The sequence below is a fragment of the Alligator sinensis genome, unplaced genomic scaffold (genome assembly GCF_000455745.1).
Source record: "Alligator sinensis unplaced genomic scaffold, ASM45574v1 scaffold2020_1, whole genome shotgun sequence".
Taxonomy (NCBI): domain Eukaryota; kingdom Metazoa; phylum Chordata; order Crocodylia; family Alligatoridae; genus Alligator; species Alligator sinensis.
In genome coordinates, this window is record NW_005843181.1 from 36,400 (window position 1) to 62,294 (window position 25,895).

The following is a 25,895-nucleotide window of genomic DNA, read 5'->3' on the forward strand; positions in this document are numbered from 1 at the left end:
CCTCTGGGGGGCTGCTCGTCCTTCCTGAAGTGAGCGGGATGCTCGAGGTGTCTGTCCGTTTGGGGGAGCTCCCGGCTCCTCGCCGCCCTGTCCCGCGGGCCCAGCAGCCGCTCCTTGCCTCGACGGAAAGGATTATTATGAGTAAAGTCTGCGATCGCGCCGGCCGTGCTCGGCCTTTTTGGCTGCTGGGCGGGGGCCGTGCGCGGGCCGGGACTGGCCAGGGGTCCCGGGCCCGGTCCAGGGACAAGGGGAGGAAGGGGCCGTGGATCCCCTGCCCGGGGGTTGGGCACTTGGCAGCGGGGCGGGGTGTCCGTGTGAATTGTCGCTGCGCCCCCACCCCAGTCCCCTGCCCGCCCGCGGGGACCCCCGTGAGCCAGGTACCGCGGCTGCGCGGGCTGCAGCTTGAGGCCTGCTCTAGACCGAGCCGCTGGTCTCGTGGGCTGCCTGGGGTTGGTGTGCGGGTGTGATCCAGCCTCGCGGAGCTGGTCTACGGGCGTGATCCGGCATGCGGCCCAACCCCGCACGCCCGGATCCTGCTCGTGCACAGGACCGCGCTGAGACCCGTGGGGGTCCCCCTGGTCTGGAAAGGTGGCCGCGGGGCAGGGGGGGGCAGCCGTCAGCATTGTCGCCACTCCCTGCTGTCAGGTTTCCAGACCCGTGCGGATCTCCCCAGGCTGGGCTGGGGCTGGAGCTGGAGCGTCCCTGCCCTAGGCCGTTCTCTATCTCGTGTCTGCTGTCACTGGAAATTAAGGCTAGAAGGATCCGGTGGATCTGACTTGTGACTCGCAAGCCAATAGGTATTGGCCAGTTTCTGTACAAGACAGTCACAATTAGGTCCTCAAAAAAAACCCCAAAATTGGACCGGGTGCCACTGACGTTGCTCAGGAGAGCGGGCCCTCGCGCCAGCGTCTTCTGCCACGTCAGGGAGCTGCTCTTGCTGCTTCGCCGATCTAAACAGCCTGGGTGTTGTCAGTCTCTGCTCACAATGAAGTTCCTCCAGGCTCCTTTCTGTCTTCCAGCTCTGAACCCCTGCTGGTCTTGGCCGTCTCCTCTGGAGATGGGATGACCTGAACAGAGCGTGCAAGAAGCAAGGATTCCTTTTTTTTGGTGGTGATATCTTTTGTTGAGCCAACTGTGCAATTGGGAGAGATGTTGGAGATGCTTTCAGACACAAAGCGCTCTTTGTTAGGCCTGGGAAAGGAGCAGAAACGTAGACTTCCTTTATATGTGGAGCTATACACAAGCCATTGTTTTAGCCAGTATTTATCTTAGACTGTCTGCTTCTTTCCCAGACCTGGGTGGAGAAGGGCGCTTGGTGCCTGACAGTTTGTCCAACATCTCTCCCAACTATACTGTTGTTTCAATAAGAGACTGCCAGAAGAAACACTGCTTCTTGCTGTTTCCTGGACCCTCGCGGCTATAACAACGTTCCAGCCCTTCTGGTGAACAGACCAGTGTATTCCCAAGGAGGGGGACCACAGGCATAGAGAAAGGCCTTCTAATTGTTCATTGCTCTGTTCCTTTTCATGGAATCACGGACAAGGAGGGCTAGAAGGGATCTCAGCAGGTCACATCTAGTTCAACCCCTTGCTCAAAGCAGGACCAGCCCAAACGACATCATCCCAGGGCATCGTTTAAGGGCTTTGTCTAGTCAGGTCTTAAACACCTCCAAGGATAGAGATCCCATCACTTCTCTGGGCAGCCTGTTCCTGTGCTTTACCACCCTCCTTGTGACAGAGTTTTTCCTGATATCCAACCTAAACCTCCCTTATTGCAGCTTGAGCCCATTGCTCCTTGTCCTGTCATCTGCCCCCACTGAGAGGAGTCCAGCTCCATCCTCTTTGCAGCCCCCCTGCAGGGAGGTGAAGGCTGCTATCAAATCCCCCGTAGTCTTCTCTTCTCCAAACTAAATCAGCCCAGTTCCCTCAGCCTCTCCTCAGAAGTCATGTCCCCCAGCTCGCCAACCATCTTGGTTGGCCTCTGCTGGACTCTCTTCAACGTGTCCACATCCTTTTTGTAGTGGGGGGCCCACAACTGGACACAGGACTCCAGATGTGGCTTCATTTTGCTTGCTGTTTTGACTGATGCTGGTCTATGTGCCCTCAACTCCTGAGTTCTGTGGTCAGTGTAGAAGCTGGTGCCATGTTACGAGTGAGGATTCCTTGTGAACATGTATTTCCTTGCATTTGCCCTTTAGTGTTGTTGGGTCCTCAGAAGTTTCTTAGCATCTCCTCCAGCTCTGAGCTGTCTAAATGCTTGTTGCCTGCAAAGGTTGCCATCTCTCGGCTGACACAGTCTCCCACATAATGCCCTAGCTAGGCCCCATCCTGGCAAAGGTGCTTTCTGGCACCTGCTTTTAACCTTTTGCAATTAAGTCAGACCCTTTATCCCACCTGGTGTTTTATTGGCTAGTTTCTAGTCCCCAGCAGACCTTTTTCTCTCATCCTGGGCCGTAGCAGTTCTGTCTCCTGGGCCTGCCCTCCCTTCTCTAGGTGCTAGATTTGGGGGGTGCTTGGCGCAGCATTTCGCACCGCTGTGCCAGCCTCATCTTCAGCATTGGACTGCCTCAAGGGAGCAGCTGTCTCGCTGGCTTAGGATGGCCACTGGGGTCTGCAGGCCCAGAACCTGGGAGAAGGCCCTGTGGATTTGATGTCAATCTGGGTAGTATGAGAGAGATGGCAATAAATGGTTCTCTGTGGGGAGGATGGTGACAAGTGATTCTCTGGATGGTGTCAATGGGATGAGCAATCGGGATCATGATCCTGCCTCGGGAATGTGCAGCGCCTGGCCTGCCCAGGGAGGTTTTCTGGAAAGCTCCTATATTTCATACTAGGGACGCGTGACTTGGGGAGGAACAGACAGCCAGAGACCTGGAGATTGAGAGGGCAGGGATTGGGGTGCGGGCATCCAAGGGACTCTGATGGGGATAACAGGAGATGGCTGTCAAGACTAGAAGAAAAGTGTTTGAAGCAGGGCAACGTGAGTGATTCTTGGTGCATGTGCCACTGCAAGGAGGGTGGGGGTCTTCAAGGGGCAAGGGCTGCTCCCTGCCACGACCTTCTGGGCAGAGGGCTCAGCTTCACATCCTCATTGCAGAGGACAATGTTTTCCCTTCCAAGTGATAAGACGGCAATTAGCAAAGTGCAGTTTATTCTGTGAACTGCCAGGGGTGGAGGGGAGAAAACTGTGTGTCAGACAGAACCAGTCTTTAGGGTGCTCCCCTGACCTGTTCCATCTCTGCTTTCCTAGAAGAGCAGACCAACGCCACACAGGCAACAGAAGAGCAAGAGAACGCTGGGAAACAAAAAGTAAGTGAACGTTTCTTGTATAGTCGGGCTAAAAACCAGGAGCAAAGTTGAAGCAGTCTTGCTAGTGAGTTCTGTCCAGGCCTTTCAGTGATGGCCTCATCTCTGAAGCCACGAACATTTTCCATGGCTTACCTGGAGTCAGATTTGAGCTGGTACAGGGACTCACCAGACCACACCAGAACTGCTTTGTGCGACTCTGTGAGGTGCAAGCTTTCATTTTTCTAAAGACAGCCTGTCCTTCCTTGTGCCAGTAGGAGATGGAGCCAGGAGCAATGTCTCCAACTGCAGCAGGGGAAATTTAGTTTGGAGATGAGGGAGAATTCTCTGACTGTGATAGGGGTTCAGCGCTGGGGCAGGCTGCCTAGAGAGGCCTCAGAATCTCTGCCCTTGGAAACTGCCAAGAGCAGTTAGACAGATACGTGGCTGGCCTGGTTTAGACACGGATGGTCCTGCCTTGAGCAGGGGCTGGACTAGAGGTGGCCCCCAGAGGACCCTTCCAGCTCGACTACTCTGTGATCCTCTGATAGTTTCTAAGTGACGTTCTTTAGATTAAACCGCCAAGCAGCAAGTCTTCCCTTCATGCTCCTCTTGGCATTGGTGGCCATGCTGAGCCATCAGGCTGGCTGGTTATGTGGGGGAGCCCTTCTTCTGGTTATAACATGCTCTCTAGAGCCCTGCCATTCAGTGGTCTCTGGCAGCAGTGCCCAGCAGGGTTGCTGGTGAATCAGTTCTGAATCTGGACCTGGGGGTTTGAAGGGACATCAGCCTAGTGCTGGATGGAAAGCATGTCCATTCTGCACTAGGAGACCCGAAAAGAGCCTTGTGGTCTGCACTGAGAACCAGGCTCAGCTGAATGTTGTGCTCTGAAGAGCTTTGAGCTGTAGCAAACTCTGAAGCCTGCTCCTGATTGGGTTGCTTAAAGGCTGAGACCGCCCGGGATTTCTTCTTGTTGCCCTTGTGTGACTGCCCTTCATGCCTGTCTGCAAAGGGCGGGCAGAGCCGTGGCTGCCTTAGGGAAGATGAGAGCACTGCTCTCTGCTGAGGGCCTGTTCCACGGGTGTGGAGTTGTTTTGGCCAGTGTCTCTAGGATGCTCTGTTCTTTTCTAGGCCCAAGCAGTTGGAGGAGTTTGAAGCCAGCGTTCTAGAGTCAAACAGTAACTACGATGAGCCCTGCAGTGACTCTTCTTCCACCTCTTCCAAGGGGCAAGTGAACGGGGACTCGGAGCCAGGGGACAAGGAGCCTGTTCGCAGATCCACTTGCTGGGTGGAAATGAGAAGGATAAAAATAGCTGGTAACAAGTCCTCTGAGAAGAAAGGTACCTGGCTTTTGGGGTGCTGGGCAAAGTGGCACTTCCTTGCAGAGTTTTGCCTGGCCAGCAGGCTTGGCTCTCAGGGGCAGGTGCAGACTGTGGGCACAGTAGCACAGCTTGGGTACTGGGGAGAAAGAAGCCCCTCTACGGAAGAAGCTGGTGAGGAAAATTGTCACCTGCTTTGGGCAGGTCTGGATGGATGATCAGTTTTTAGAATCGGTGGCCCTGTAGCTGACCCTGCTTTGTGGTGGGCTGGAGTGATCTGTTTAAGGGGTTTCAGGACAGCGCTTTGCCCAGATCATTTGAACTAGACTGCATTGAAGGCTCCACATTACAGTGTACAAAAGGCAGCCGCTGTCTTCATGGTGCCTGAGTGCAGCAGGCGGAGTGTGAAGCAGGCACTGGGGTTAGCATAACTGCCAGTGGGCAGGATCAGCGGCCAGGAAATGCCAGGGTGAGCAGAGGCTTCTATGGACTGTTGTAAACTGCCATGGAGTCAGGGGCAGGAGTAGCCTGGGCCTGGCCAGAGACTTTGGGGGCAGGGGTAGGGAGTCGATGTTGGGTGCTGGTGGCTAGCTCCTCGCGAAGCACTGGAGAAGAGAAGCCGAGGCAGCAGCTGGACCCCAGGCGGCACCAGGAAGGTGTGCTGTCTTCAACCCTGTCTTCATTCTCTCTCGCCAGCTGGAGAAACCCTTTCTAAAGAGAAGAGAAAACCAGAGCCTGGAGAAACCCCCTCTAAAGAGAAGAGGAAACTGGAGCACGAGGAGGATGAGGACTCTGAAGAAGCTCCCAGGAAGAAGCAGAAAGTTCCTGGTAATTGAAGCCCCATCATGATGCCTAGCTCTGGGCCTGTGTGCGCTGCTGTCTCGCTGCCTGCCAAGGCCCCACAGGTGCCTGAAGCCCCCTTTGGTGCCCTGGGGCCCCGCCGAGCTTCCTGACTCCAAGCTAGGCACTGGATGCAGCTCCCTGTTCTCTGCGGCATGGTGTGGGGTGGGGAGGGGTGCTGTAAACGGCTCTAAACCACTGTTTCCTGTGAAGTTGAAACCGAGCCTGTTGGACTGGGAGGCTGAGGCACTGGGCTGGGACCTGGCTTCTGGCTTGAGTCAACCACAGGCTTCCTGAGCAGCCACCCAGACTCTGTTTTCAGCACCAAGCACTGGCCTTGCGCCCAAGCTCGTGTTCGTCTCCCCAGGCAGGGGCATGTGGCTTTGTGCTAGCATGTGTCTATTTGAAGGGAAGAGGGGAACTAAAACTCTTGGTCTGCACATTCCCAACGTGGTAGGTATTCTCCTAGGCCAGCCTGTTTTCTGGGGGATGGAATTTAGTAACAAACCAGCATTTCTCCCAGGTGCTGAGTGACAGCTGCTCTCGTAAGCTGCCCAGTAAGCGACCACAGGAAATATTCATTCAGGGCCTTGTCCCGGCTGTCCGTGGAGCTAAGACAGAGCTTTCCTTGTGCTCTGCCCTGGTTCTGCACTGAAAGGGGTGCTTGTTTTTGTAGTCTTGGAATCCAGCCCCAGCTTGGAATCCCGTCTCTTGAAGATTTCATGGACATTAGGGGCTGGAAGCGACCTCATGAGATTGAGTCCAGCCCCCCTGCCAGAGGCAGGAAGTCTGCAGGTATCAAATGATGCAAGCAGGATAAACATCCAAACGCCTTTTGAATGAGTCCAGAGTAGGTGCTTGCACCACCTTGGGCGGAGTCTGTTCCAGACCTTGGACACTCGATCTGTGAAGAAGTTTTTCCTTATATCGAGTCTGAATCGGCCTTCTAGAAGTTTGTGGCCATTAGACCTAGTAATCTGTTGGGGAGCCCTGGTGAGCAGCTGTTCTCCCAGATCCTGATGCCCCCTTATATACGTATAGGCAGCCACCAAGTCCCCCTGAGCCTTCTCTTCGCCAGGCTGCAGAGTTCCATGTCCCTCAGCCTCTCCTTTTAAGGCTTACTCTTTTGGCCCTTGATCATATGGGTGGCTCTCCTTTGGACTCTCAAGCTTATCCGCATCCCTCCTGAAGTGAGGGGCCCAAAACTGGATGCAGTATTCCAGCTACGGCTTTACTAAGGACAAGTAAAGTAGGAGGATGACGTCCCTGGTTTTGCTTGAGATGCATTGGTGGATGCATACCAGGTACCTGCATGTTCAGTGCAGGCACTTTTCTGAACTGGACAAATTGAATTCTGTTACTGCCAGAGCAGTTCCTCTCTGATTCTTCCCCACCCTGCGTTGTTTGTTTTGTTTTGTTTTTGGGGTTTTTTTTGCTACATGTCAGAGTGTTTTTAAGCCTCTCCCAGAGGCGCTGGGTGCTGTCTGCAGCCCAGGCTGGGGATGGGGCTGGGCTGTGCCAATGCTCTTGCTGGGACCAACCCCGCAGGGTCTGGGCTAGAGGATTTTTCCCCTGCACTCAGGCTCAGACCAACACTGCACGGGGGGAAGGAAGGGATTTCCCCCCTGCTTAGACTGGTGCAGACTGGTGGGGTTTGCATTCATCTGTAGCAGGGGCACAGCCTCTGGCTGGCGTCTCTGGAGCATCCATGAACGCCCCTCCTGGCAGCAGCAGTATGTTGGTGGCTGTAGCTCCCCTGTTTTGCAGGGGCAGGGATGGTGCCTGGGCCTGTGTCGGGGTGACTTTGTCATGTTGCTCCAAGGTCAGCCGCAGGGTTTGTCTGGGCTGGTTTGGACAGGGCTGATCCTGCCTCAGGGAAGGGTTGTACTGGAGGTGACTTCTGGGGGTCCCTTCTGGCCCCACTTCTCTAGGATTCTGAAGCCCACAATTACGGCATTGTGGTCTATTTGGGGCTGCCCAGGGCAGTTTCTCCTGGTGTTGCATAAGTTCTTGAGTGAAGGAATCTTTTGTGATCATCCGAGCTGTGGGGCAGCTCCCTGCTTGCTGCTGGGAGCAGTTCAGAGTGCTGGTCTGAAGGGCTGAGTGGATTCAGACCCAGGTGCCTGAGAGATTGCATGTTCCATCCCAGGGGCTGTGGTCTTGGGCTGTGCTGCCTGTGTCTTCCTGGCTCTGACCTGGAGGAACTGAAAGCAGAAGATTCAGAGGAAGGTCTCTGCCATTGCACTCTGTGTCTTGTGTCACGTGCTAGAGGCCCTTCAGGGCAGCAGGGCTTTCTAGACCATTTGTGTTCTCAGCTAATCAGAAATGGTGCAGGGTGCTGAGCTAGTGGGTGACTGTTTTAGAGCTCTGAATAACCTTCCGTCCTCCCAATAGAGAAGGTGGTCCTTGTGGTCCTTCCCCTTTGAGAGCAACCCTTGCTTTGAGCTTGGCTTCCTGTGCCTGGAGGCCTGCAGAGTCCAATCTCACAGCTTTTCTTGTTTCCCTTGTAGCCAGGAAGAAGCATCGAGCTCGGGCACAGCAGACTCCAAAAGCGAAAGGGCGCTATGTACAGAAAGATCCCCCGAGCTACGAGGCAGGTAAGGTGGTGCAACAGCTGCATGGGGCGTTTGCGGCAGGTAAGAGGTGATGGCAGTTCTCTGGACTTGCTCCTGGATACCAGGAAGCCCCCTCAGCATTTCCATTGTTGCTGCTGTTATCCAGAGAGGTCAGAGCAACTTACAGACAGCCCCTGGGGTGAGAAGGAGCCACAAATTCCCCCGTTGATGCCCTTGTTCATAGAATCATAGAAGTCGGGTCGGAAGGGACCTTGTAGATCTTCAAGTCCGACCCCCTGCCTGGGCAGGAGGGAAACTGGGCTCAAGTGACCCCAGCCAGGTAGGCATTGAGCCGCTTCTTAAAGACCTTTGTTCCCTTTGTTGGACAGAGAGGGAAGCTTGTGTCTCTGGGAGCTTGGCACCGCACGCTGACCTCATAGTGCTTGCTAGTACTGTGGTGGCTGCACTGCTTTCTCTTGTCACCATCCCCTTTCTAGCATGCAGAGGACCAGAAGGAACAACTTGGCACTGCTCCTGTGCCTGTGATGGTGTCCCAGGAGGGAGTTGTCCCTTGGGTGTGTGAAATCCACCCAGCTAGGTTCAGTCCGGAAGTCAGTCAGAAACCATTCTGCTGTGTAGGCCAGTTCGCCTCTTCCCACAGCCTGGTACAGGGTCAAACAGCCCCTCCTTTCCCTATCCCCAGAGGAATGCCAGCCCCATAGGATGGGGGGACATGTAGCAGTCAGCCTTGGTATGAGCAGTGGAGCACCAGTGCAAATGCCAGGCATGCGGTGGATATTTGTCTCCCAGCCCCTCTCCAAAGGGCCTCTGGCTTAATGAAGGGTTCCTCGGAAACAGCTCTGCTAGAGCTCCTGCCCGTTCATTACACCTTTCGGACAGGCTGCAGCCAGAGACACTTCACCTGCTGAGGTGCTTTTGTTCTCTGAACCCACCTCAGGCTCTTGACCTCTCTGCAGCTGAGATTTCTGCTTCTTCAATGGGCCCTGGGGGGGTTCTCTGCTTGTGGGGCATGCAGGCTGCTAGAGCAGCTCCTGGTTTACTCAGTGAAACCCCAAAGATGCAGTCAGTAGGATGGGGAGTGGGCCCTGCAGTAGCATGGCTGCACCTTTAACAAGTGTAAGAACAGCCCCGGAAAGAGAGAGAGAGAGAGAGAGAGAACTGACAAGGCAAACAAGTGGAAAAGCCCCGCCAGCCAGGTGCAGCCTCGGGGACAGAAGTCTCTGCCTGGGCTCGTTCCGCAGCCTGAAGCGACAGCATTGGCTGTCTGTAATTCTGTGCCCCAGCAGGAAGCAGGGAGGACCAGTGGCACCTGGAGATCCTCGATAAGGGCCGCATCACCTGCCCAACCTGCAAAGTCGTGGTGAGGAAGACTGTGGAGGGGCTGAAGAAGCACATGACAAATTGCAGCCAGGTGAGAGGGAGACCAGCATCGTTCTCCATTCTTTTTTTCCCCAGATTCGTAGCTGCATTATCTGTAGGAGGAGGGGGTTCATGAGCCGGAGCCTTCCTGGTACTGTGCTCTGTTCGTGTTGCATCGCTGGGAGTGAGGTCTCTTCACTGGGGGGGGTCCTTGTGGCGAGCCAGTAGGGGGCTTTTCTGTGCTGAGCCACCCACCTTACTGCGCCCAACCACATACCAAGCTCCGAGAGTCTCCCCTGTGGCGCCTGCGACTGGCTGACCCCCTTCCTGGGGTACACCTGCAAGCCTGGAGTAACCACCAACACCGCCTGGGGTGTGGTCATTACCCAGGCCCTGTGCCCCCTGTAGTGCACAGGCCTTGTAGACCTGGAGGGCGCTTGACCCCTGCAAGATCTTGGCGTGCTTCCTTTAACCTGAAGTACAGAAAGTAGCCTTCCTTAGTCAGCCGAGCCAAGGGGATACGAAGGCTTGCCCATTCCCTCTCAAACATATCACAAAGCTTGTTATAGCAGATAATGTTATTGGGTAGAGAGGGTAGGCTTGGGGAGGGGTAGGAGTCAGAGAAGTATCAAAAGAATACCCAGAGCAAACAGAATACCCAAAGCAAAATTACCCGTTTCTGGTAATTTACTCACTTCAGCGTGCCAGAAGTGAGTGAGGATTGCAGAGGTTCGGTTTGCTGTGTAAAAGTCCCAATGTGTCTCTCTACTCCTCGAGATCCTCTCTCTCTTAAATAGCACTCCCCCTGATCTCACCTGCTAGCTCCCATCAAGTCCCGTGGTTGTTTTATGCTGACCAACCAATTTGAAAAGCATCGCTCCTTGACCAAGACTCATGCCTCTGCCCCCAGGTCATGAGGTCAGAACTCAAACCATAGGGAATCAAGTTCCCTCCCTTGTACCTGCATATACGCAGTAACCCAGGGCAACCAGATTGACAGACGGGTGAGAGGACAAAGAGAAAGGAAAAAGGGGGAAAAAAACCCAGAAAAAGAGGAGGCTGGCATGGAGTTCTTTCACACCTCCCCCCCCGTTCCTTCAAAAGCCCGGGCCCATAGCTTTACACAGCTGTGGGTATGGGCGTGTTTTGTCTGGAAAGGTTCACTTCAATACCCAAAGAGAAAACACATAACAACACACTGGCTATTACAACCATACACATAAAGCATCTGAAAAAGTTGAGACGTCCAAGCACCAAGGTGCTCTAGGATAGGCCTGTCTCTCTCTGACCTGTTACCCAGAATCTTTTTGTGACAGAGAATCCTCTACTACCTTCTGGCTTCCCTTGATGTGTTCGACAGTGAAGTTGAACTCCTGAAGCTGCCAGGCCCATCTTTGTAGCTTGGCATTGGTGTTTTGCTTTGTTTGTAGCCATTGGAGTGGGACATGGTCTGATAGGACTGTGAACTGCTGTCCCCATAGATAGGGCTTCAGTTTGTTCAGTGCCCGGACGATTGCCAAACACTTCTGTGTAGATGACAGGTTCCATTCGCGGGGAATCAACTTCCGGCTCAAGTAAGCCACAGGGTATCACGTCCTTTTGTGCTCCTGCAGGAGCACAGCTCCAAGTCCAGTGTCCAAGGCATCAGTGGCTACACAGAAGGGCTTATCATAGTCCGATGCCCTCAGAATTGGCTGTTTGATCAGGGCAGCCTTTAAGGTGTCAAATGCCAGTTGACATTCCTGCATCCAGACTACTTGATCGGAGTTGTCCTTTTCTGTCAGCTCATGTAAGGGAGTGGCGGTTGCCCCAAAGCCAGGGACAAACCTTCTGTAATATCTGGCCAGAACAAGGAAGGCCCTGACCTGCTTCTTAGTTTGTGGGGGCAGCCAGTCTCTAATGGCCTCAATCTTGTCCCATATAAAAGCGATCGTGCCCCCACCCACATGGTGTCCCAAATATACCACTTCAGAGCGTGTCAGTTGGCATTTCTTTGCCTTCACAGTAAGTCCAGCCTGCTTGATCCTATCTAACTCAGTGGTTAGATGAATCGGGTGTGATTCAAGGTCTTGACCGAAGATGGCGATGTCGTCAATGTAAGCCACTGCAAACTGCTCACATCCGTGTAGCAGTTATTAATCAGTCTCTGAAAAGAAGTGGGAGAATTGCACATACCGAAAGGTAAATAGTGAACCCGTTCAGTCCTAACAGCATGGTAAAGGCAGGCTTGGGTATGGCATCCTGGGCCAGTGCCATCTGCCAGAACCCTTTGGAGAGATCAGGGGTAGAGATGAGCTTGTTTTGGCCCAGAGTATCAAGCAAAGAGTCCATCCTGGGCATGGGATAAGTGTCGGGGGTGGTAATAGCATCCAGCTTCCTGTAGTTCACGCAGAACCCGATGTGACCAGCAAAAGGTAAATCATGAGCCATAGAAAGTAATTGTTTCCTGAACTTATGTGGTAGTACGAGCTGGAGATATGGGTGCCTAGGAACTATGCTGAGTCCTAGGAGCCTTAACTGATACAGGAGTCCCTTATCCCAGACCACCTGTTCCCTCTTGTCTGGGGTGAACTCAGTCTCCTGCTACTGGGCCATCTGTCAGAGTTTCTCCAAGCTGGAGTCCCCTTGAACCTCCCACTTGAACTCCTGCCCAGCTAGGCAATCAGCGGGGAGTTCCAGTGACAGTGCTGTGGTACATCTTCCCCCTTGGGGATGTTCTGTAATTGCTCCCCAAGAGTCTCTGCCCTCTCTGTCACAGACTGATCGGGCTCTTCCTCAGGGCTATTACTTAACCCTGGGGTCGCCAGTTTCTTCAGCAGCTGGCAGACGGTCACAACCCAGAGGCCCCCCATGCCTCTGCAGCCAGCAGGGTTACCTGGACTTGGGAGGTTCCCCCACCTCCCGCCTTTGCCTTCCTGCTCTGTTGGCGAATCATCACATTAACGCGGTGGGGTTCTGTGAAACTTCTCCACACCCCTTTCAGATGCTCAAGTGCTATAATATCTCTCCCCACCAATATAGGGACAGGAGCCTGTCTCAACATTTCTATCTCCACGCACTTCCCTCAGCCTCTCCGCTCAATGAGAAGATGGGCTACTGGTACCTCAAATGGATGGTGCTGCACCCCTTCTATAGTAAGGGTTCTATCCTGGACTATATCCAAGGGCAAAACAAGGTTGGCATTAATTAATGACACACTGGCCCCTGTGTCCTGTTCCCCAATGATGATTCTCCCATTTACCATTACCTCAGTCTGATGGGTGGCCATCACCTCCTCTGGGTTTGTAATCCTGTAGCAACAGATACGCTTCTCAGAGTGGCTCGGGGCCCCTTCCTTACTGCTTACAGCTTGTGCTTGGTTGACAGGCTTATTGGTGTGGTTTTGCTTTGGGCAGTTGGACTTAAAGTAGCCAGGCTCTCCACAGCTGAAGCAACCCTTCCTCTCTGAATTGGGTGGCTTGACTGAATCTGGGACCACTCTGCAGGGGGAGGCCCACCCTCTCATTTTGGAACTGGCCCTCCCCTCCCTCCTTTTCGGAACCCTCTCTGTTCCTTCCCAAAGTGGGGAGGCCTGTCCAGCACCTCTCATTTTATCAACAACTGCTCAGCAATGTCAGCAGCTGCCTTGGCGGTTTGGGGGTTCTGGCCCTTGACTAGGTGTTTAATCTCTTTGGGGCACCTGAAATAGAATAGATCCAGCACCACGAGCGCGTCCACCCCCTCCATTGTGTTAACTTTGGCTCCCTTCTTCCATTTGAGAGAGATCCTCCAACTGAGCTGCAAACTCGTTTAACAATTGTCCCAGCAATAGGGTATTATTATGGAACTTTTTCCGGAAAAAATCTGTCCCCAAACTATACCTTTGAAACGCAGCATCTTTAAAGGCGACATAGTCATTCACTGACTCGGAGTAGGGGAGGCCAGGCTGTTCAGGATAACAGCTATGTTGCCTGTTACCAGCCCAGCAATACATCTCGTGTTCTCTCCTTCCAAGTTCCATCAACGCACTTGTTTTTCAGAATTACTCAGAAACACCTCTGGATTGTCTCCATCTTTGAACTGGGTGAAGAACGGGGTGTTCACTCTGGGGGGTGCAGGCAGCATTGGATGGGGTGGGTTGGCCAGGGCTCCCTCATCTTGCCGCCTCTGGGATAGGTGAAGCTCACGCTCGTGCTTGAGCCATGCCTCAGCCTCATGCTGTTGTTGGTGCTGTTTGGCCTTACACCTGAGCTGAGCCTTGTTAGCCTTGTGCTCGCGTTGACGCTGTTCTGCTTCGCACTGTTCCTTCTTGTGCTTGCGCTGTGCCTTCCTTTCTTCATGCTTGAACTGGGCCTCTTTGCCTTCTAGCTCCAGCTTGTGTTGCTCATTCGTAAGCTTTAGTTCTTCAAGCGTGAACTTGCATTCCTCAAGCTTGCGTTGGGCCTCCTCGGCTAGCTCCTTTTTCTGGAGTTGAATCCACTCTCGGAGCATTTCTAGCTCCGTGGGGTTCTCATTCGCTGGGAGAACGTTAGGTGAAAATTTCTTGCCATGATCGTAGTCCCACAGGACTTTAATCAGGTCCTTTTTCTTTCGCCCCTGTGGTATGAGGAGGTTTTTCTCCTCCAGTTTCTTCACTAGTTCGTCCATGGACAGGGTGTCATAATTGTCTGCCCTCCTAACTAGCTACTCTATCCAGTTGACCTAATGCCAAATTAAAGATTTGTTTGCTCAAGGGTTTTCTGTGACTCTACTTTCTTTCCCCAAATTTATGCCTTCCAGACAACAGGCTGTAGAATCCCACCTCTAACACTGTGTGTGGTGAGCCAGCTGGGAATGCTTCAGCGCTGAGCCATCCACTTCCTTGCGCTCACCCACCTACCAAGCTCCGAGTGTCTCCCCTGGGGCACCTTCAATTGGCCAGCCCCCTTCCTAGGGCACACCTGCAAGCCTGGGATAACTGCTTCCACCGCCTGGGGTCTGGTTCTTGCCCGGGCCCTGTGCCCCCTGGGGTGCACAGGCCTTGTAGACCTGAAGGATGCTTGACCCCCTGTGTGATCTTGGAGTGCTTCCTTTAACCTGAAGCACAGAAAGTAGCCTCCCTTAGTCAGCCGAGCCAAGGGGATACAAAGGTGTCTATTCGCTCTCAAACATGTACCACAAAGCTTGTTATAGCGGATAGCTTTATTGGGTAGAGAGGGTAGGCTTGGGGAAGGATAGGAGTCAGAGAAGTATCAAAAGAATACCCAAAGCAAACAGAACTGGCCTGATAGCCTTTTAAAATGCTTCTAAATTACTGTAAGCTACCTTTCTAGTTAAGTTTCTGGTAATTTACTTACTTCAGCATGCCAGAAATGGGTGAGGATTGCAGAGGTTCAATTTGCTGTGTAAAAGTCCCAACATGGCTGTCTACTCTTCCTCGAGAGCCTGTCTCTTAAATAGCACTCCCCCCGACCTCACCTGCTAGCTCCAGTCAAAGCCAGGTGTTATTTTATGCCAACCAACTAATTTGAAAAGCATCACTCCTTGACCAAGACTCAAGCCCTTGCCCCCAGGTCATGAGGTCAGAGCTCAAACCGTAGGGGGTCAAGTTCCCTCCCTTGTATCTGCATGTGTGCAGTAATCCGGGGCAACCAGGTTGACAGACAGGTGAAAGGACAAAGAGAAAGGAAAAGGGGAAAAAAACAACCAGGAAAAGAGGAGGCTGAGATGGAGTTCTTTCACAGTCCTGGTTTGAGAAAGCAGGTGGAAGGACATGCCCCCGAGAAGCGGGCTGTGCCCAGGGCTGGGATGGGTGCTGACATCCTCGGCTCTTGGTTGTTTGCAGGAAATGTTCTCGTGTGATCACTGTGAGAAGCAGCTCAAGTCGGCGGCAGGAATGAAATACCACGTCATGGCGGATCACAACAACCTGGTAACGTAGCAGTGGGGCACCCCGAAAGACCTGTCCCTGCAGGCCAGAGAAACCAGCATGGCACAAAGACTGGGATTGCCCTTGGTTTTCAGACTTGTTCTCTCCTTTAAGAAGTGCAGGTCATGCCTACTCAGTTTTTCCCAGAAGACTGAACACGTGAAAAAGTAGTAGTGTTATAAGCTCAGAGGTATTAAGCAAGTGATGCCCGAGAGAGGGACTGGGTTTGCTGTTCACATTGGAACACGCTGGCATGTGCTTGTTAAGACGCAAGTCAGAAAGCCTGTCGGCAGGTGGAAGAAAGGGCCTGGTGCTCAGCTCTGCTTTGCACAGAGTTTGGAGCAGCTGGCAGAACCAAGCACGGTCCCTTCCAGTGTAGGGCAGAGCTTGTAGGAGCGCCTGTTATTTGGGAAGTGATAAGCAAGCAGAAGGTATCTTTCAGCTCCCCCTGCAACCTGTTCTTCCCTGGCTGGGCTAAGAAGCCAGCATTTCCCTGGCAGGAAGCGAAGAGTCCAACCTGTACCAAGCCCCGTGGGAAGGAACCTCTTTGGTCACCTTGTTCCCTGACTGCACAGCTGCAGGGCAGGCTGTTCCTGTGTTCTTCCAGCCAGGCGCCCATCCAGTCTCTGATCGGAAACCTTCCCTGGGCAGCTGGCTCCTCTGTCCTGCAGCTGTTGCTGCGAGGAAGTTTTCTGTGCTGTTTAGTCTACCTTTGAACTGCAGCAAAGCCCCAGTGCCAAGGGTCCTGCCCTCTGCGATGCGGGAGAACAGTTGTTCTTCCTCTTCTTTCTGGCAGCCTTTCAACTATGTGAAAGCTGCTCTCACATCTCCTCCTCCCATCCCTCCCTTAATCTCCTTTCCTCCAGACGAAGCACACCCACTTCTCTTGGCCTCTCGTGTGACTGCCTTCCAACCTCTAATCACTTCAGTTGCTTGCCTTTGTTTTTTCTCTGCGTCCCGTGTATCATCCTGTTTAAACAGAGAGCCCAGAGCTGTCTGCTGCACTCTAGGTGAGGGCCAGCTAGTGCCCAGAAGAGCAGTGCTGCCACCTCCCGGCTCATATGCTGACCCCATCAGTGCAGCTCTAAACTGTTTTTTAGCGACTGTCCCATGTTGCTGACTCGGAGTCTGTGATCCCAGGTCCTTTGTGCCACGTGGCTGCCTAATCCAGCTCTGGCCAGGCTTTGTGGCGGGCTTGCCCGTGTTGCGTCCATAGCATGAGATGGCTGCATCCAAATCCCATCACCACTGGTAGCAGCAGCTCTCTTGAAGACAAACCATTGAGCCCTGTCCCCTCCCCAGCTGCTGTCCTAACTCCTGCACCCCTTTACCTTGGCACCGGGGCTTGCAGGCCAATGCCCTGGTGACCCGTGCCACATGTGAGGCGGACAGGCTGGACCCAGCAGTTTATCTCCCAGTCTGCACGTTTGCATTGGGTCTTTCTCCCATGAGGGCAGCACTTGATCTTTGTCTCAGCTGAATTTTGTCCGGGCATCTGCTCATGTCTCCAGTATGTAACAATATGTTGAACCCTAATTGTGGTCCCTAAAGTGTTTTCCACCTTGTGGGAACTTGGGCAGAGTTTGCTTGTGAGCGTGGGAAAGAGCCCCTTGGCTGGACAAATCTCCCCCCTCACCCAGGATCTTTGCATTCCCTTCTAGAACAAGCAGGAACATCAGAGCTGGCAGGCAGATCCTGTGCTTCTGCTGCTGAGCTTTGCCAATAAGACTGTCTATTGCTCGGCCAATGTGGAGCCCTGTGGTTGGCAGCGTGCTCAGAGGAATGGTGTCTGAGTCATTCCGATGCCTGAGTGTGACCAGCAGCTGAGACAGCACTAGCTATCCATGAACGAGGGGGGACTTGGGGCACAAGAGGAGGAGGGAGGGGGTTTGCAGGCATGCCAGGAATGGAGTCTGCTCTACCCCTTGCGGGAAGGGTGGGAGCAGCTGGGCCTCTCCAGGAGATGGGCTGAGCAGCTCCTGGGGAGCTCCCCAAGAGCTAGAGCCCCCAAACAGAGTCCAGGGGCAGCACTTAAAGGAGTCTCTTCAGCGCCTGGTAGCTTGCCAGTGTTTGGTTCTGGAGGGTGTGAACCTTGGGCTAGTGCTTAAGGTCCTTGGCCATGAAGTGCAGGGCGGTTCCCTCCCCTTGGAGTTGTCCAGTGCTTTTGGGAGACTTCCTGCATGGCCAGAGGAACCCTCCTGGGGATGGTGGCACTGGAGGATGAGAGGATTCCCTGGCATGAAGCCGCCCCACACCTAAGCCAGCACTCGCTGTCCCTCCCTCCCTTTGCTTTGCTTCCAGCCAGCTGCGAAGGAGGGGAGTGAGTCAGATGAGCAGCACGAGCGAGACCAGCTGCGGAAGGTGCTGAAGCGCATGGGCAAGCTCAAGTGCACGAGGGAGGTGAGCTGGCGCCTCGCGCAGCCCTCACGGATCTGTCCTCTGCAGCTGTGAGGGTACAGCTGAGGCGTAGGCAGCCAGGCCTGCAGTAGGCCACTAGGAGCAGCACAAAGGTCAAGAAGGCAGAAATGCAGGTAACCAGAGTCAGGTCGGGGTCAGAGGGGCTGGAAAAGCTGGGATCATGTTCCAGGAGAGCTGAGAAGGGAAATCCAGGAGACATAATCCCAAAAGTGAACCCAGATCAGAAGCCAGGGGTTAGGGAGCTGGTGCCGAGTTCCAGGGGAGATCCAAGCTCGGGCAGGAGGAGCCAAAACCGAGTCAGGAGAAACAGAGCCTTGGAGGAGGCTGCTGGAGCAGACTGAAGCTGCGTGAAGGCGTGCCTCATCCTGGGGCATTGCATTAGCCAGGACTAGATTAATCAGAGGTCCTGACAGCTGGCCAAGGACTCCACCACTGTCCTGGCCACAGGTTTCAGGCAAGGGGACACTTGAAGGGCTCCAGACACTCCCAAGGTGAGTCGGGAGCTGGACAGGATTGGCGGTGGTAGGAAGAGTGGATATGGACAAGCTCAGACACCAGGAAGTGAAAGCAAGCACTTGAGCAGGAACAGAACAGCTCCAAGCGTGTGGACCACAGTCCACGGGCTGTGTCAGGGCTGCCAGGGCCATCTTGGTGCCTACCCAAGCTCTTCACATAGCACAGAAGGGTTTGCAAAGCTGAGCAGCACAGCCCTGTCCTCAATGCCCAGTGTCTGTGAACATGCATGTCCCCACGTGCAGGCGTCTGATTGGCACACACCCTGCTTCCATCAGCCCCCAGTGGGGTGGGTCCTGTCAGAGGCCCTCAGGGGAGCTTTGGGGGACTTTTTTTAAGCCCTTGAAGGAGGGGAAAATCACCCCACACACACACCTGCCTGCCATTGTTGCACCTGCGCTGTTCTTGTCTGTCCTGGTGCTTGCCCTGCCCCTGGGACACTGGGCAACAGGTGGTTGAGGGAGGAGAAGAACAGAAGGATGGGGGGCAGCATTTTCACCTGCTTAAGGACTTAAAGAAGTGCCTGGAGGCTCCAGAGAGTCATCTGCCCACGCTAGGGGGGAGGGAGGGGCAGCAGAGGAGACTGGGAGCAGGGGATGTAGCCCCCCTGCCATGGCAGTTGCTGCTCCTCCACTCCCTTTGGGAAACCCTGCATCCAGCCCTGCTTATAGCCTGAGAGTCTTGGGAAGTGCAGCGGGGTCTGGGCCCCTGGCTCATTTGCTTCTGTCCCTTCACATTTTAAGGCCTGCATCTGGTTCAAAGCCAGACCCTCCCCCAAACATGGGGGATCCCAGGCAGGCGCCTGAGAAGCTTTGGCTATGGCCTGTGGGGCAGTTGAACGCAGGGCGCAGCGAAGGATGCCCCTGTGGCAGTGGGGTGGGATGCGCTTGCCCTCTCAAGGTAGTTCTGCCATCACTGTCCGTGTGGGGCTTCCAGCCCTTCTGAGCCCATCACGTTCCCCACAGCTGAGGTGGCTGCGAATCTCCATGGTTTTAGCCACATGGTGTCTGCAGCAAACAAGAGCAAGGAGCAGGGCTGATGCCACCTCCTGCCTTAGGGCGCATGCTGCTTGCTTTGTGGGGAGGGAGAGCAGTGGCTACTCCAGCCCCAAAGGGAGGCTGTGTATGTTGGAGCTGGTCCCATGCTCCCCACTTTTGTGGCAGGGCTGCACGGGCAGCTTCACCAGCATCATGGGCTACCTGTACCACATCCAGAAGTGCGGGAAGGCTGCTGCTGAGCTGGAGAAGATGACCCTGAAGTGCCATCACTGCAGCAAGGCCTACAAGTCCAAGGCAGGGCTTGCCTACCACCTCCGATCTGAGCATGGGACGGTAAGCACAAGCTGGATGCCACATGCCCCCCCAGCCCTCTCTCCAGACCACTTCATGGCTTGTCTATGGCAGGCACCTGGTCACTGTACCCCCATAGGACAGTGTTCTCTGCGTGCTGGTGTGGAGGGGCTAACAAGCCCTGGTCTCCTGACTCTGGTCCAATGCCTTTTGCAGCCCCTTTGATTGGGGCTGGAAGAAACCCCCAAAGGTCCCTGCCTAAGGTAGGATCAGCCCTGTCCAAACCATCCCAGACAAACTGTGTCTGACCTCGGAGCAACATGATATAGTTGCCCCTGACACAGCCCCAGGCAGAGCAGGGGGCCGTGGCTGCCAAGGTCCTGCTGCAGCCGGGGGGAGGGGGGAGGTCATGGGCTCTCCAGAAACCCCAGGCAGAGGCCATGCTCCCACTACGAAGGAAGGCAACTCCCTGCCCCCCCCCCCCTTGCTTTCTGAGCAGGGGGGAAATCCCTTCCTGCCCCCAGTGCAGATTTGGGCTGAGCCTGAGTGCAGGGGCAAGACCCTCCAACAAGGACTCTGCGGGGTTGGTTCTAGGAAGGGTGCACAACTCGCTCTGAGACGGTGCAGACTGGAGCTGCCTATTTGGCTTCTGGCAGGTCAGGCAGCAGGCCCTGGCCCTGTGCTTGTTTTGCTCCATGGCATTGGGCAGTAACATGCATGCCTCCCCCTCTGAGCTTCCCTTCCTCTGCTTCCTTTGGGTTCATAAGACCCAGTGCTAGGCCAGGGCAGGAAGTGTCCTGGGGTGACCCAGAAGACCCAGTGTCAGTGGCCTGGGGTGTTCCCCAAAGGCGGTGGCAGTGCAGGTGTGGCAGGGTCATGCAGGGCTGGGGAGGAGAGAGCTGGGGTCAGGCAACTAACAGTCTGTTCTGGGCATTCAGGAAGAGCAGACAAGGAGGTCACAGCTCCAGTGCGAGGAGGAGAGACCAGAGAGGCTGAAGGAAATGAATCTGGAGTCCAGCAAGGCCCGCAGGGTCCAGAGGAAGTCAGCCAAGATGGCCATCTACTACCTGCATGAGCTGGCCAGCACAGAGCTGGCCAAGGAGTGGCCCAAGAGGAAGGTGCGGGAGGACCTGATCCCCGACGATCGGAAGGTACCAGCGCTCGGGACAGGTCGCACCACGTGGGGTGGGGGCTGTCGCGTGCACCAAGCCCTGGGCCCCACGGGGTCTCTGGGCTCCCTATAGTGGGCAAGGGTTGGGCATAGTGGGATGGCTGCAGGCAGAAACTGGGAGCAAGCTTTGATCTGTGGGGAGCAGGAGGGGCTGGGCCCTGCTGTGCTGTGGGCGTGGACTCAATCCTAGAGTCTTAGAGCTGTGGGGCTGGCAGGAAGCTGCGGGGTCACATCCAGTCCAAGCCCTGCTCAAGGCAGGATGAGCCCTGTCCAAACCAGTCTAGACAAACTTTGTGTCCAACCTCAGAGCCATATGACAGCCGCCCCTGACACAGCCCCAGGCATCATCCCCGTCCCTGGGAAAGCAGGGGAGTTGCGACCAACAATGTCCTGCTGCTGCAAAGGGGGTTAATAGACACTCCAGAGAGCCCAGGGTGAGGCCATGCCCCTGCTGCAGAGGAAGGCAGAACCCCCTAGTCTGGACCAGTCTGAACAGGGGGGAAATCTCTTCCCTGCAGGGTGGGTCCCAGCAGGAGCATTGGCATAGCCCAGTCCCCATCCCCAGCTGGGCTGCAGCCAGCACCTCTGGGGGAAACTTAAAACCCCTGACATATGGAGCAGAAAGAGTATGGGGTGGGGGGCGGAAGGGGAGGCGACCAGCACAGGCCAGAAGCCTGGGAAATCCCCACAGCAGAGCACAGGCATCACTGCGCCTACATCCTCCCTGCCCAGTGCCCATCCAGCCTTGCCTTGACATCTCCAGTGATGGAGAGTCCCCCACTTCTCTGGCATCTCCCATGGCCACCCTGCTCTGATGGAAGTAGTTTTCCCTGATCTCCAATCAAAACTTACTTAGCTGCAACTTGAAGCCATTGGTCCACATCCTCCTCTCTGCAGCGAGAGAGAAGGTGCTTTCCTGGGTGGGGAACGGGGAGCTGTTGTCTGGGCCTGGAGGGAGGGTTGGTTTCTGGGATGGAGGTGGGGCATCATCTTGCAGGGCTGGCTGGGGGAGGGGGGCTAGTCCAGCCAGGGGACGTGGAGGCAGTCCTGATGTCCTGCCACCAGTACGCACATCACCATTTTAGCCCTCCAGCCTCAGAGCCTGCCCCTCTCTGCCCCCAGCTGAAGTACACCCGCCCGGGACTGCCTACCTTCAGTCAGGACATGCTGGGCAAGTGGAAGTCGGACATCAAGGTGCACAGAAGGGTCCATTGTCCCAATAAGGTACGCAGCCCCCTTCCAGTGGCACCCACAGGGACACGCCTGAACTTCAGCAGCAGTGGAGCCCACTGCTGCATGTGAAAGCAGGTGGCAGCTTGCACCCCTGTGCTGTCGTGGGGGGAGGGAATTGGAGAGCCATGGGGCCGGCAGGGAGCTCCAGAGGTCGCATCTAGTCCAACCCCTGCCTGAGGCAAGGTCAGCCCTGTCCAAACCAGCCCAGACAAACCCTGTGTCCGACCTCGGAGCCACACAACACAGTCATTCCAGGCATCACCTCCACCCCTGCACCCAAGAAAGCAGGGGGGTCATGGCCACCAACGTCCTGCTACTGCAAAGGGGGTTAATAAAGGCTCCAGAGAGGCCAGGCTGAGGCTGAGCCCCTGCTGCAGAGGAGGGCAACCCCCACCCAAGTCCAGACCACTCTGAGCAGGGCGGGAAATCTTTTCTGACCCCAAGGCAGTGTTATTGTGGCCTTGAGCTGGGGGTCTTTCTGCAGGCACTGAGTGCAGACTCCAGCACCCACGTACAAGCAGGCATGAGGCAGTTGCAGGGGTCTACCCCTTGCAGGGAGCTGTGAGACAGTTGGGTCAAGTCCAGAGCCAGACTCAGGAAGGGTGGGGAGAAGGCAGTGGAGCTGCAGCCAGAGCTCCCCAGGGGTGGATCCAGGCCTGCATGAGGTCAGTCGCAGCCCAGCTGTGGTGGGTGATGGTATCTAAGCCAATTCCACACAGGAAATCAGCCATTCATCGCATGGTTGTGGCTAGGGGCTTGCCAGGACTGTGCAGGGGGTAGGTGTCTCTGCTTCCCTTTGCTGCTTCAGCCCCTCACACCAGTATCCTGGAGACTGCGTGTTTGAGAGCAGGTGGGAGGGCAAGGCAGGCGGAGCCACTGCCAGGCTGACAGCGCATGGCTCCATTGCCCTTTGGGTCCCTGCTGCTTGGCCTGCACAGGGTCTTGAGTGGGAGCAGGCTGCTGCGTCCCCAAAGGCACTGGTGCCCCAGAGGCTGGGATCATGGGATTGCCCTGCAGACCTGGAGAAGCTCAGGCTTCTGGCTGAGAGCGAGTGTTTCTCTGCTCACCAGGCAACTCATGGCTTTCAGTTGCTTTGAACCAGGGCATGTGCTCCCGTGTGGGCTGCTCCCTGCCACAGCTCCATGCTCCGGCAGAGGGGAGGGCTCATCTGGGCATGCTAAGCTGGACGTCTGCCTGGCCTGTGCCATGCGCTGCTGATAGCTATTGTCTTTTCCCACCGCAGGGCTGCGAGTCGGTGTATGGCACCGTTGCGGGGCTCAAGGTTCACCTCACCACCTGCACCCTGGTTTGTACCCTTCTGGAGTCAGTCTGCTGTGTGCAGCCCCCTCCCTGGTGCCACCCCTGTGCTCCCAGCCTGCCCAATCTCTGCTGGGCACCTCCTCTTGTGCTGGGGGTCTGGGATGCAGGCAGGTGTCATTTCCCTTGCATGCATCTGTCACAGCTCTACTTGCAGCCTGGTGGTGCCAGTGGGCCTTCCCCAGCAGGCTCTGCAGAGGGGGACACAGCTCATTTGCAGCAATAGCTGAGACTGGGCAGAAACAGAGTGGGTTCTCCCCTCCCCTCTCCTCTCCTGCCCTCCCTCCCTGCCAGCTGTGTCCATGTCTGTGGCCAGAGCGTACGTGCTCCTAGGCTGAGCAGAGCCCTTGGGGTCTCCTCGTGGTGGGATTGCACATGGCCTTGGGGTGGGGGCAAGGGCCAGGCCAGTCAGCCCTCTCCCTGGGTGGAGAGGGGGCCAGTTGTAACCTGTCCTATGTTCTGGTGCCAGGGAGACTTTGTGGCTGGGAAATACAAGTGTCTCTTGTGCGACAAGGAGTTCATCTCGGAGAGCGGGGTCAAGTACCACATCAATGTCCAGCACAGTGAGGTGAGCAAGTGTTGGGGAGTGGGTGCCACATCCTGTCCTGCTCCTACTCCTCCCCACCCCGAGCCAGCGCTACAGGCCCCGTGCTGCAGCGTCCTCAATCCCTTCTGTGCCCAGCAGCCTTCGCCAGCCCATTGCAAACCCCACCAGGCACATGCCACCCGCTCTGCAGCCGGTGCAAACTGTCTACGGGTGGAGAAGGGAGGCAGTTGCGATCAGTCTCCCCAGTTGATACTAACCCCTCTCTCCCTCCTGTGCCCCCAGGACTGGTTTGACATGGACATGAAGACCACCAAAAGCTTTGAGAAGCTGATGAAAACCCAGCGGGGAGGGGAGGAGCCGCGGAAGAAGCGTCTGTCGGCCCGGGGCCGGAAGAAGAGGCACGGACCCACATCTGCCAAGAAGCCGCCCGGTGCTAGGGCCGAGACACCACCAGAGGCCGACACACCTCCCGGTGCTGGGGCCGAGAAGCTGCCCGGGGCCAAGAAGCCGCACGGCACCAAGAAGCCACCTAGGGCCGAGAAGCCGCCCAGCGCTGGGGCTGAGAAGCCGCCCAGCACTGAGAAGTCGCCCAGCACCAGGGCTGAGAGGGGCCTGCGGAGGAGCCTGAGGGGCCACCCCCCAAGCACTGAGGAGAGCAAGAGCATCAAGGAGGAGGAGAAGCCCCTGCCTACCCCCCGAGCAGCCACCCCTCGAGCAGCTATGCCCAAAGCCGCCCACCGCCGGGGCAGGAAGTAGAGCACAGAGGGCAGGTGCATAAAGCTTCCCTGCTGCTGCAGTGCCCTGGCCAGCGCACCGGCCGTGTACCTAGTGTAGCATGGGCCTGGGGCCCGTCATGCTTGTTTAGTGCTTTTCAACATTGCTGTGCTCTGTCTTGTCATTGTCATCCTCGGGTCGGTGAGGGCAGAGCTGCCGCCCCTCAAGCCACGTGGGCAGGGCGCTGGAGGAGCCTCTGGGGCTGTGCAGAAGCTCTGGTGCATGTGGCTGCCCTCATGGCTGCTGCCACGCTTGGGCCTCCTGCTCCCGCACCCACATCTCCTCGAGCCCAGCTTGCCAGAGAGCAGCAGAGCATCCCTGCCTCGTGCAGGCGCCGCAGGCTGAGAGCAGGTGGCTGTCAGGGAGCAGTCGTGCTTGACCTGGGAGAGGCTTACTTTGGTCCTGGCAGCAGCAGAGCAGCCAGAGCCCAGTGCTCCTGTGTGTCCGTCCTGCTGGGCAGCTGCAGGCTCATCGCCAGTGCCCTCTGCCCTGGGTGGCTAGTAGGAGCCATGTGTGTGTGGGCAAGGCCCCTGGGGGTGGCAGGGCACAGCCGAGGGGCCCTGCCCTCATCTGACTGCACCCTGAGCCCTGCTGGGTGCCCCTGGGTTAACACCAGCAGGGTCTGGGTTTCCCCACCCAGATGAAATGGGTGTTGGGTGCACAGCAGCAGGGGCAGGATCAGAGCCCGGTGAGTTAGTGCCCCCAGGGGGAGCCTGCAGGGGCTGTGTGTGGTTGCAGGTGCTGGGGGCCCTTGTGAATCTGGCTGAACTCACCTCCCACCGCGTCTGGTGGTCATGAGCCCCACAATTCAATGCCACCCTGGGGGACAAGAACAGCCTTGCCTTAGCTTTCAACTAACATTCCCCTGAATCCCATCTAATGGGTGGACACTTCCCCCAGTCTGTTCAGGTCACTGGTTCCCAGCCCTGCCTGCCAGAGTCTTCAATGCCAGTGCCACCCATGCATTGCACTTGTGCCTATCATCCAGATCATTAGTGGAGATATTAAACAGGCCTGGGGCCAGGACAGAGCCCTGGGGAACCACACCTGGACATGGCCATTGCACACTACCCACTGGGCACCATGGTTCACGTAGCTGTGTGTCTCCCTTGTAGCGCTTCCCTCTGCTCTGCACCCTTGGCTCCTTACTGAGGCGGTCCTGGGAGCCTGCATCGCAGCCTGGCTGCAATGGGCACTAGAGGTGCAGCTGGACCCAGCGCCCTGCTCTTAGACTTAGCAGCAGAAGCCTCATCTCCCGGGCCGGGCAGCAGCTGGCTCCAAGCTCGGGGGGGTTGGAAGCTGCTGGGCATGGAGGTAGAGCTGGGTGCTCCCCTGTGCGTAGCACTAGTGTGTACAAGGCAGCAGGAA

The 25,895-nt window shown here is 56.0% G+C and overlaps 1 protein-coding gene across 6 annotated transcripts in view; it reads left to right on the forward strand.

The window, feature by feature from the left end:
* ZNF512 (zinc finger protein 512) overlaps window positions 1-25,628 on the forward strand; it is a 25,870-nt gene extending 242 nt beyond the window's left edge. Inside the window, exons 1-14 of one of the 6 annotated variants that reach the window (XM_025194308.1) lie at window positions 18-141; window positions 3,250-3,308; window positions 4,416-4,624; window positions 5,300-5,431; window positions 7,954-8,040; window positions 9,303-9,430; window positions 15,182-15,268; window positions 17,567-17,665; window positions 19,360-19,527; window positions 20,424-20,636; window positions 21,779-21,880; window positions 23,133-23,195; window positions 23,676-23,774; window positions 24,036-25,627. In XM_025194308.1, the coding sequence (XP_025050093.1) occupies window positions 4,579-4,624; window positions 5,300-5,431; window positions 7,954-8,040; window positions 9,303-9,430; window positions 15,182-15,268; window positions 17,567-17,665; window positions 19,360-19,527; window positions 20,424-20,636; window positions 21,779-21,880; window positions 23,133-23,195; window positions 23,676-23,774; window positions 24,036-24,509 (1,698 nt within the window). In that variant the 5' untranslated portion in view covers window positions 18-141; window positions 3,250-3,308; window positions 4,416-4,578 and the 3' untranslated portion in view covers window positions 24,510-25,627. Of the gene's footprint in view, window positions 1-17; window positions 142-1,374; window positions 1,443-3,249; window positions 3,309-4,415; window positions 4,625-5,299; window positions 5,432-7,953; window positions 8,041-9,302; window positions 9,431-15,181; window positions 15,269-17,566; window positions 17,666-19,359; window positions 19,528-20,423; window positions 20,637-21,778; window positions 21,881-23,132; window positions 23,196-23,675; window positions 23,775-24,035 lie in introns of those variants that run through there. The other 5 variants (XM_025194309.1, XM_025194307.1, XM_006037832.3 and 2 more) reach the window with 5 other exon arrangements.
* The last annotated feature ends 267 nt before the right edge of the window (window positions 25,629-25,895 follow it).